This window comes from Narcine bancroftii, chromosome 3, assembly GCF_036971445.1.
Source record: "Narcine bancroftii isolate sNarBan1 chromosome 3, sNarBan1.hap1, whole genome shotgun sequence".
Classification (NCBI taxonomy): Eukaryota; Metazoa; Chordata; class Chondrichthyes; order Torpediniformes; family Narcinidae; genus Narcine; species Narcine bancroftii.
The window spans coordinates 285,952,955-285,964,961 of NC_091471.1; the positions used below are offsets into that span (position 1 = coordinate 285,952,955).

General features: G+C 41.8%; 1 protein-coding gene across 9 annotated transcripts in view; it reads left to right on the forward strand.

Annotated features, from left to right (window-relative positions):
• Positions 1 to 702: 702 nt before the first annotated feature.
• eps15l1a (epidermal growth factor receptor pathway substrate 15-like 1a) overlaps positions 703 to 12,007 on the forward strand; it is a 375,808-nt gene continuing 364,503 nt past the window's right edge. For 3 of the 9 annotated variants that reach the window (XM_069928474.1, XM_069928476.1, XM_069928482.1), the window contains exon 1: positions 941 to 1,488. In XM_069928474.1, the coding sequence (XP_069784575.1) occupies positions 1,450 to 1,488 (39 nt within the window). In that variant the 5' untranslated portion in view covers positions 941 to 1,449. Of the gene's footprint in view, positions 904 to 939; positions 1,489 to 12,007 lie in introns of those variants that run through there. The other 6 variants (XM_069928480.1, XM_069928481.1, XM_069928479.1 and 3 more) reach the window with 4 other exon arrangements.

Sequence of the window (12,007 nt, forward strand, 5' to 3'; positions counted from 1 at the left end):
TTCTGGCTGGAAGCATCACCGCCTGGTCAGGAGGCACCAACTCTCAGGTGCCAGACTTCACCCCATCGAGGATGTCGACGTGTGGTGGTGTCCTCTATCCTCAAGGACCCTCACCACCTGGGCAACGCCCTCTTCACTCTGCTCCCATCGGGGAGGAGGAACCGGAGCCTGAAGACTAGCGCTAGGCGGCACAAGGACAGCTTCTTCCCCGCTGCCATCAGATTCCTGAATGATCAATGAACCGAAGACACGGCCTTATTTTTCGTGCAGTATTATTTATTTATAGCAATGTTGTAAGATGGCTACAAGATGAATGTTTGCACTATGAGGCTGCCACATGACATTGTTCATGACCATAAATTCTGATATTGACATCACCTGATCATTGCACATGCTCAGTGTGAGCATGCTCTGCAAAAACGGGCTGCAGATTTTAGGTATAATTTAGTAAGCCCTATTGAGAGGAATAAGATGTAAATGCTCCTTTTTCGAAACACTTTAGCAAGGTCTCCTGCGCGCAATAAACAGTCGAAATGTGCGTGGTTTTCGAGTTGCAAGCCAACCTGAATGGGTGACAACCACCTCCAGTGGTGACGGCGCTCCTCTGCTCAGCGTCGGGAGGGCGGAACTGGGGTCCAGGGCGGGGAAGCCCCTCCCCGCCGCCGCCTCCTCCTCCTCCGACCCGGCGCACTGCCGCAGGGCTCGCCTCCCTCGCTCCTACCCGCTCAGCACACGTCACGCGCGCCCTCCTCCGGCGCACGGGCGGGTGGGTGTGTTCGCGGCGCGCGGGCGGGTGGGTGTGTTCGCAGCGCGCGCGCTCGCGCGCGACTTGGCCGTCGGTCGGTTGGTGCGTACGGCTGCTGTTCCGCGGCGAAGATGGCGGCGCTGCTCTCCCTCACTCAGGTAACGAGCGATCCGCGGGCCGGGAAGTGGACTGAAGGCCAGGCCCGGGAAGCGGCGCCCGTCCTGTGCTTGAGGCCCAGCATAGGAAACGGGGCCTTGGACGCGGGTACCGCGCGTAGCTGAGAGGAGGTCGAGTTGGGCAAGTAGGAGGCAGATAGGCCGCGGCCGTGGGGGTGGGGAGAGCCGGAGCGGCGGCGGCACTTGCCGAGCTCCAGTCCAATGTGTGCTCTATATCCCCCATGGCGGATCCCGTCGTCCACCGTCGAACCCCCGCTTGCTGTCACGGCGCCTCTACTCACTGCTGTTTGTTTGCAGCCGGGAGGCCCGGAACCGTGTGTACCCCTAGTGTTTACTTCAGTTCTGGCTCTGCTCATTTCCGGCGGAAGCGGGGAAGTGCTGTCCCTTATGTTAATACTTCCTCTGAAAGACTCTCCATCTGCCTAACAATGTCCCTTTGAATGTTTTCCTGCTCTCTTACTAGATGTTGATCTGCCTGCTGTGTGCACATCAGCCTGCTTGTTTTCTCATGACAGAGAAAGCTTTGTAATGAGGCTGACCCTGATTAAGCCATTGCACCCTCAAAAGGTATTTTAGTTCAACCCTGAAAATGGGAGCGTTGAACGTTTAGCTCTAAACATCCTTAATATGTAACTTTTTTTAAACGACAAAGCCATGGTGATTACTGGTACTTTATCCCCAGTTTCAGGCTCACGATTGAGTCTTGACATCCATAAAATTGAATGCAACCAGCAGGTGTCACCCAGTCATGAAATGCAGAAAGTTTTCCTCCTCCCTTGCTTGGATTGGTCCTTTTTTTTTAAGCAGTGTCATGTTAGTGAACTCTTTAAATACTTAAATAGCTAAATATCTCGCGCAGGGAGTTTACCATCTTTTACAGATAAAGTATTGCTATTGGTATGTGGGTGGAAAGAAAAAAAGTTGAGAACCACTGTGTTAGAGGAATTCAGTGGGTCAGGTAGAATCCATGAACTAAAATGGTGAGTCAGCGTTCTGGGTTGAGGCTTTTATCAAGAGCCAATGTCGATAGTGGTCCTGATGTGTATCACTGATTGACCATTTCTGCCTGTCACGATGAGTACATACAGCGTTGTATTGTTTGCTCAAGATACCAGCATCTGCAGTTATGTATTCTGCAATGTATTCCATTTTAATTTGCATGGTCCACTGAACTAAGATTGGTTATAATTTTATAATGTAAATGTATATGGATTTCTTAAGATTACAAATTGTGTATAATGATTTAGGTGATAAAAGTGAAGTTTTGATTAAAATCAGTGAAAAATTAAAGATTGTATAGAAAATGTGAATGACATTAGCAGGTCAAGGAGCAGTGTGTAAAGAGGAGCAGAGGTAATGATACATGTTTGAACTAAGAATGAAAGATACAAAATAATATTTGTGGAGGGTGAAGTGATAAGCTTATATTTCAAGTTGTGACCTTGCATTAATATTTGATTAAGCTTTGACAAATGTTGCATAATTGTTTACAACCTTTTCTGTTCTTAGTTTTTGGTATAATTTTTTTATTGTCCGATTTCTAGGGTGCTGTGAGCATCTATAAAAAATTCCCATATTAATTGAAATTCTTTCTTTCATTCTATAAAATGTTGTCAAATAAAAAAATATTTTAAGATCAAAGTGTTGTAATTGATTTGTTATGATGTAGAGAGTCCTGTGTCTAAATTTACAGTGGTAAAGCTGTCAGTTCTTTTTTTTTAAAAAAAAGTCATCACCAATATCATAACCAGGTTTATTGTCATGAATATGTGTCATAAAATTTATTGTTTTGCACCAACAGTATGGTGCATAACAAGGTGCAACATTACTATAAAATCACAATTATGTGACTACAAGATTTTAAAAAAATGGTGCAAAGAAGAGAAGAAATGAGGATCATTGTCAGTTCAGAAATCTGTTGGTGGAGGGGAAGAAGTTGTTTTTGCGGCATTGAGCATATGCCTTCAGACTCCTTTATCACCTCCCTGATGGAAGCAATGAGAAAAGGGCATAACCTAGGTTGGTGAGGGTCCTTGATGATAGATGCTGCTTTCTTGAGGCATCACCTTTTAAAGATGTCATTGATGGAGGGAAGACTAATGCCCATGATGGTGCTGGGTGAGTTCACAACCCTCTGCAGCTTGTTTCTGTCTTGTTGATACCTCCGTACCAGACAGTGATGCAACCAGTCTGAATGCTCTCCATGGTACACCTGTAGAAATTTGAAAGAGTCTTTGCTGATATACCAAATCTCTTCAAACTCCTAATGAAATTTAGCTACCGCCTTGTCTTCTTCATGATGGTCCCATAGAATGCTATAGCACAGAAAACAGGCCATTCTAGTCTATGCCAACCATTATTCTGCTAGTCCCAATTACTTACTCCCAGTCCATAACCCTCCAGACCTCTCCCATCCATGTATCTATCCAATTTATTCTTAAGATCAAACCTGCATTCACCATGTCAGATGGCAACTTGTTCCACACTCCCACTAGTCTCTGAGTGAAGAAGTTCCCCCTCTACCTTTCCCCTTTCACCCTAAAGCCATGCCCCTCAACCTGTGGAAAAAGCTTACTCGCATCCACTCTGTCTATATCTCTCATAATGTTGTAAAGCTCTATCAAACTTCCCCTCATTCTTCTTCGTTCCAAGGAATAAAGTCCTAACCTGTTTAATATTTCCCAGTAACTCAACTCCTGAAGACCTGTAAACATCTTAGTAAATCTTCTCTGTACTTTTCAATCTTTTTGATATCCTTTCTGTTGATAAACGACCAGAATTGCACACAATATTCCAAATTTGGCCTCATCAATGTCTTAAACAACTTCAACATAACTTCCCAACTCCTATACTCATTACTTTGCTTTATAAAGTCTAAGATGCCAAAAGCTTTCTTTACAATCCTCTCCACCTGTGACACCACCTTCAGGGAACAATGTATCTGTATTCCCAGATCTCTTTGCTCACACTTGTCTGCATTAAACTCCATTTGCCATTTACTGGCCCCTTCTCCAAGTTGGTCCAGATCCCTCTGAAAGCTTTGAAAATCTTCCTCACTGTCCACTATACCTCCTTTCTTTGTGTTATCAGCAAACTTGATGATCCAATTTACCACATTTATCATCCAGATCATTGATGTAGACAATAAACAACAATGGTCCCAACACAGATCCCTGAGGCACACCACTAGTCACAGGCCTTCAGTCTGAGAAGCAACCATCCTCTACCACTCCCTGTTTTCTCCCACATAGCCAATTTTGAATCCACTTTACAACCTCTCCATGGATACCTACTGTCTTTACCTTTGAACTAATCTTTCATGTGGGACCTTGACAAAGGCCTTACTAAAGTCCATGTAGACCACATTCATAGCTTTTCCTTCATCTACCTTCTTGGTAACTTCCTTGAAAAACTCTACAAGATTTGTTAAATATGACCTAACATGCTCAAAGCCATCCTGACTGCACTTAAATCATCTCATGGTTGTCCAAATACTATATATAGCCTATTTCTCAGAACTCCTTCCAATAATTTACCTACTACTGACATCACTGGCCTATAATTACCTGGTTTACTTTTGGAGCATTTTTTAAACAACAGAACAACATGGTCTAGCCTCCAATCCACCAGCACCTCACCCATGGCTAAGGACATTTTGAATATATCTGCCAGGGCCCAAGAAATTTCTACTAATATCCCTCAAGGTCTGAGGAAATATATCCGGCCCGGGGGATTGTCTACCTTAATCTGCCGTAAGACAGGAAGCACCTCCTCCTCCTTAATCTCCATGACACTTCTGTTTGTTTCCTTTCCTTCCTTATGCACCATGTCAATTTCCTGAGTAAATGCTGATGCAAAAAATGGTTAAAGATTCCTCCCCCCACCCCCCCCCATTTCATGAGGCTCCACTCATAGTTGACCACTCTGATCCTCGAGGGGATCAATTTTGTCCCTTACTATCCTTTTACTCTTAATATACTTGTAGAAACCCTTCAGATTTACCTTCACATTATCTGCCAAAGCACCGTCATGTCTTCTTTTTGCCTTCCTGATTTCCTTTAGTATTTTATTACATTTTCTATACTCTACAGGTACCTCATTCGCTCCTTGTTGCTCATACCTGTTTACACCTCTCTCTTCTACTTAACCAGATCACCAATATCCCTTGAAAACCAAGGTTTCTTATGTCTGTTAACTTTGCTTTTAATCCTGGCAAGAACATGAAAACTCTGCACTCTCAAAATTTCATCTTTGAAGACCTTCCATTTACTGGGCGCATCCTTATTCCAATCTGCTCTTCCTAGATCCTTTCTCATTTCCTAAAAGTGAGCCTTTCTCCAATTTAGAACCTCAACTTGAGGACCAGACCTATCCTTATCCGTAATTAACTTGAAACTAATGATATTATGACAAAGGAGGAAAAACCCAACACCCAACCCCAACCCACCAATTTTCCCTTGCAACCGCTGCAACTGTGTCTGCCTGTCCCGCATCGGACTTGTTAGCCACCAACGAGCCTGCAGCAGACGTGGACATACCCCTCCATAAAACTTAGTCCACGAAGCCAAGCCAAAGAAAAAGAAAGAATGATACTATGGACACTGGATCTAAAATGTTTGCTTACACATACTTCTATCACCTGACTTGCCTGTTTCCTAATAGGAGATTCAACTATTGAATCCTCTCTTGTTGGTTCCTCTATATAATGGTTTAGAAAACTTTCCTGAACACATTTGACAAACTCCAAGCTATCCAGTCCTTTTACAGTTTGGGAGTCCCAGTCAATATGTGGGAAGTTAAAATCTCCTACTATCACAACTTTCTGCTTCTTACAATCAGTCTGTTATCCCTCTGCAGATTTGCTCCTCCAATTCTCTCTGACTATTGGGTGGTCTGTAATACAACCCTATAAGTATGATCACACCTTTCCCATTCCTCAGCTTCACCCATATGGCCTCTGTGGATGAGTCCTCCGGGCTGTGGTATATTCCCTAACTAGCAATACCACTCTTCCCCCTTTCATCCCTCCCCCTCTAACACTTATGAAACAATAGAACCCCAGAACATTGAGCTGCCAATCTTGCCTCTCCTGCAACCATCTCACTAAATAGCAATAATGTAATAAACCCACATGCCAAACCATGCCCAAAGATCATCTGCCTTACTGACAATACTCCTTGCATTGAAATAGATGCACCTGTGAACATTTTTTATCTCATGCAGTCCTTGCATAACCCTATCCTCCTCCACCTCACTATCTGCTCTAACACTGGTTCCCTTCCTCCTGAAAATCTAGTTTAAACCCCTTGGAGCAACACGAGCAAACCTATTCGCAAGGATGTTTGTTAGTCCCCCTTCAGATCAGGTGCCAACCGTCCCATCAGAACAGGTCCCACTTTTCCTGGACAGAGCCCAATTTTCCAGAACCATGAAGCCCCCCTCCTTCCTGCACTATTTCCCTAGCCAGGTATTTAGCTGCATTATCTTCCTACTTCTAGCCTCACTAGCCCAGGATAGGTCTTCAGAGATGTTGATACCCTCTCCACTGTTGACCCCTCGATGAGGACTGGTTTGTGTTCTCCTGGCTTCCACTTCCTGAAGTTCACAATCATTTCCTTAATTTTATTGACATTGAGTGCAAGGTGGTTGTTGTGACACCACTCATCTATCTGATCTAGTTCATTCTTACACATTTCTTCATTGCCGTCTATGATTCTGAGAACAACAGTGGTGTCATCAGCAAATTTGTCGATGGCATTTAAATTGTGCATAACTGTACAGACATGGGTGTGGAGAGCATAGAGCAATGGGCTAAGCATGTATTCTTGAGGTGTGCCTGTGTGGATGGTCAGTGAGGAGGAGATGTTATTACCGATCTGCACTGACTGTGGTCTTCTGATAAGGAAATCAAGGATCCAGTTGTTGAGGCCCAGGTTTTGAAGCTAGCTGACCTGTACTGAGGGGATGATGGTGTTGAAAGCTGAACTGTAATAAATGAAAAGCAGCCTGATGTAGGTATTGCTGTTGTCCAGGTGATTCAGGGCTGAGTGGAGGGCAAGTGAAATAGCATCTGCTGTGGAACGAATGTGGCAATAAGCAAATTGCATGGACCAGCTGTTTGCTTTGATATGATTTAATTCTGGCCATGACCAACCTCTTAAAGCATATTATCACAGTAGGCAGCTCACCTTGCTCTTCTTGGGCACTGATGTGTTGTGATTAATGCCCTTTGGAAGCAATGAGAGATTGAAAATGATCGTGAACACTCCAGCTAGATGGTTGGCACAGATTTGCAATACTCTGCCAGGTAAATGATCAGGACCTGATGCCTTACGAGGGTTCACCCTCTTGAAAGATATTCTGATGTTGGCGCCTGGAACAGCTATCACAGGGTTGCCAGCTTTTGCGGGAATTCTCACTGATACCATTGGAATTCTCCTTTTCAAAGCGAGCATAAAAATTGTTTAGCTAATTGGATAGTGAAGCATCACAGCTGATTATGATACTAGGTTTTGCCTTGTAGGATGAAATGGCCTGCAAGCCTTACCATAGCTGGTGTATATCTGATTCTGTTTCTAACTTCTCTCAGAATTGCTTCTTTGTTGTTAAGAAAGCCTTCTGTAGGTAGTACGTGGTCTTCCAAAAGACTTCCACCAGTCTTAAATGCCGTTGATCTAGCCCTCAGTAGGCTGCGAATCCTTTAGTTTGGGGTACTCTCGACATGTACACGAAGACACACACTCATCCGCACAGGTTGGTAACAACTGTGGCATATTCATTGAAATCTGAAGATGAATCCTTGAATATGGCCCAGTCTTGTAGGCTCTCCTCCACATCTCTCGACCATACTTTCACTGTCTTCACCATTAGTGCTGTAGACCCCAGTCTCTGCTTGTACGCCAGGAGAAAAAGTACAGCCAGGTGATTAGACTTGCCCAAGTGTTGGCATGGGATGGCATGATAAGTGTCCCTGATGGTGCTGTAATAAGGTCAAGAATGTTGGTTTCTCTGGTTGTGCAAGTGATATGTTAATGGTAGTTTGTCAGAGATTTATTCAAGCTGGCCTGGTTGAAGTCCCCTACAATGATTGGGAAGCCATCAGGGTGTGCTGCCTCGTGGCTATTGATTACAGTGCTCAGCTCCTCCAGTGCCAGTCTGATGTTAGCCTGGGGCAGAATGTACACTGTAATCAGAATGATGGCAGAAAACTCCCTTGGCAGATAGAATGGATAACAATTATTCCAGATTCAGGAGCAGGTCTGAGGCATTTTATGTTTGTACACTGTCATAAGTTAATGATGAAGCAAACACTGCCACCTTTCCCTTTACCTGACACGGTGTTTGGGTCCGATAATACCAATGTTATCTAAGTCTTATATGATTTTTGTTCTCTGCAACATACAGGTGTGATCATTATACCCTAGTGAGAAAGAGTAGAGTTAATCACTTTTATGACTAGTAGGACTAGGCTCTTAATTTATATTTAGAGTTTATTATATTTAAATGTAAATACTTTTACAATGTATTTCATTATTGATTTCTTTATGAGAAATAAAGGTTTGAGTCTGTAATGTTTGCAAAAGGTAGGTCCATCATAGATATGTACATTGTCCATGGAGTCCAAAATGAAATATCACAAATAATCAAAATAATCAAAATTTAGACAATAAAATTTGAGAAAATTAATTTAAGAGGTAGCTAGTAATCCCAATGAAAAAGGAAATTGCATACAGAAGGAAAACAGAAACTAGTTTAACCCAGCAATGTGAATGTTATTGTTGCTTAAAGCTTTGGGCCTAAAAGTACCCACCCATTGGAAGTTAATTGGATTTAATTTGTTATAGCAGTTTACTTTATAATGGGAACAAGATTGGTTATTATTTCTCTGGCAATGAAAACAAATGTGGAAAATTGCCTTTTTGATGAGATTTTGAAATTCATGAGTTGCCAGTCATGCTTATTTAGGAGTTGATAATTATTTTAAGGGATTGTATCCAATTGATGGTTTGAAAATTTCTGAATAAAATCCAACTGTCAGTAACTGAGAAAGGGTCCGTAATAACATATAAAAGTTGTTTCTTAGATTTTTATTATTTAATGGTTTTATGATCCATCAAAAATGTGTAAATATTACCAATTGTTACTTGTAGTAGAGGCAAATTGCTGATGTTAGACAAAAGATGTTATGTGTGCTAAATGCATCACTCTTATTGATTACTTTAGCTGTCCAGTTCATATTTTGTATTCATCGGCAAGGGGTGCAGAAAATCCTAGTCTGAAATTTGAAAGCATGCTGTGGTTCAGTTTGTGATGAAGCTTGAAAAGATCATATTCAGTTCAATAAATGTTTAAATAGAATCCATACTCCTGGCATTTATTGAGCTTTATGACCTGTGATTTCTCTGTTATCTTTATAATTTTCATTCACGTTTTGCTATATCTATACAAAGTGTATCCATTGTTTTTTATTACCTATTAATGCAGTGAAGCAAACGGGTATTTAATATTTTAGAAAACTGAAGAAATAATTTGAAAAAAATCAATGTAGGGGAAAGAATTAAATCAGTGAGATGATTTGAGGGTTTTCAATGATATCAGAAGTGGTGAAAATGAAAGAATGTTAAAAGGGAGAAACAGTAAATATTTGGAAACTATGTTCAAATTTACATTTCAGGTGACTGTACTGCCCCATGAAAGTTAAGTCTGTTTTTTATTATTTGCTAATGCTTATTTACTTTTAAAAGTTGGATACACATACCTAATAATTCCATTCTGGCAGTAGCCAATGTGTAAACTGATCAGTCATTAATGTTGGCGATTTAAAAAAAAATGCAAATTCATTGGAATATAATCTTTCATGCATTGAGACAGAAGAGCCTACAGATGGATAATCAATGTGGCTTTGTGTGTGTTAGGTCATGTTTAACCAATCTTGTGGAGTTTTTTTGAGGAGGTTACCAGGAAAATTAACAAAGGAAAGGCTGTGGATGTTGTGTACATGGACTTTAGTAAGGCCTTTGACGAGGTTCCACATGGGAGGTTAGTCAGGAAGGTTCAGACACTGGGTATTCATGGTGAAGTAGTGAACTAGATTTGATGATAGCTGGATGGGAGAAGCCAGAGAGTAGTGGTGGAAGATCGCTTCTCAGATTGGAGGCCTGTGACTAATGGTGTGCCTCAGGGATTTTATTTTTTTTTAAATTAGACATACAGCACTGTTACAGGCCAATTCAGCCCTATGAGTCCGTGCTGCCCATTCTACACCCCATTAACCTACACCCTGGTACTTTTTTTTTCTTCACACCATAAATCACATTAACCATGATACACACTTTTTCCTTTTCACACATATACAGTGCCATTTTCTCCCCCCCCTCCCTCCTCCCATCCCCCCCTCCCTCCTCCCATCCCACCCTCCCTACCTCCACCCTCCCGTCCATTTAAGGTACAAAATCTAGGATACATTAAACCAGTCAGACAATGTTGTCATTCAATAAAAATACACCAGAAATTCCACTGAGTCCATTCTTTTCATTTCCTTTTTCTTCCGTTAACTTGGGTAGTGATTGTCCCCGGTAGGTTTTCGCTATTGTGTTTCATGTAAGGCTCCCATATTTGTTCGAATATTTCAATATTATTTCTTAAACTATATGTTATTTTTTTCTAATGGAATACATTTATTCATTTCTATATACCATTGTTGTATTTTCAAATTATCTTCCAATTTACCCTGGTACATTTTTGAAGGGTGGGAGGAAACTGAAGCCCCTGGAGAAAACCCATACAGACAAGGGAAGAAAATACAAACTTCTTTTTAAAAATTTATTTATAGATTTTCAAACTCAAACAATTTCCAGTAATCAATCACAGATTACAGTTATTCATTATAAAATTCACCGTTGAGTCCGAGCCATTTTTTCCTCTCCACATTCAACAGACCGCAATTATGCACAACATTCAAGACACCCACAAAAAAAAGTAGGGAACACATCAGGGATTTGTTATGGCCCGACAGCTGGCACCTAGCTGTTACATTTTTCTTGGCTTTACTTGATTGGGATTGAATGGACCTCTTGACCCCTCCCTCAGTAGAAGGATAGACGGGGAAGGCAGATCCACACTAGAACTGTGCTCCTGCGAAATTTAAATATGGTTGCCAAATTTTTGGAAAAATGTTATATTTTTTCCTTAAGTTAGGTAATTTTCTCCAGGGAAACACAGCTTTACATTTCCTTATTCCAGCACGCAATGCCCAAGTTAGAGTCAGATTTCCAGGTAACTGCTATGCACTTCCTGGCCACTGTCAATGTGATCATTACAAATTGAATTTGGAATTTGGACAGCTTCATCTTAAGTCTTATGTCCATCATATTTCCCAATAGGAGCAGCTGTGTGTCCTGTGGGAATTCTTTACCTATGATTTTGTTTCTAGGGCTTGGCCTAGTTCCACCCAGAAGAGTCTCACCTGGGTACATGCCCAGTTGTGTGCATAAAGGTTCCTGTCACAATGCTACATCTGAAGCATTGGTCTGAAATTTCTAGTTTAGCCCTATTCAGTTTTTGTGGTCCAGTTGTGTGCATAAAGGTTCCTGTCACAATGCTACATCTGAAGCATTGGTCTGAAATTTCTAGTTTAGCCCTATTCAGTTTTTGTGGTGTCAAATATAGCTGGTGGAGAAAATTGTACTGCACCAGCCTATACCGTGCATTAATACTTGCTCCAACACAGGTCTGACCAGTACTGCTCATCAATCGTTGTTCCTAAGTCTGTCTCCCACCTTTGCCTTGATTTGTGAAGGCCTGGTTTAGGGCCTTCCACTTTGAGTAAGAAATACATCGCCGAGATTAACGTCCATATGCCCCTTTTGAATCAGGGTCTCTATGCACTACACATCGGTAAGATCATGGATGGACCTAATTTGTCCTTCAAGAAAGATCTTATCTGAAGGTAGCAGATGAACATCTAGTTTGACAAGTCATATATATTTCTGAGTTGCTCAACTGACATTAGTTGCCCCTGCTCATAACAGTCCTTGATACACCTGACCCCCTTTTGGCACCAAGTGTCCAGGATCTTCTTGTCCAC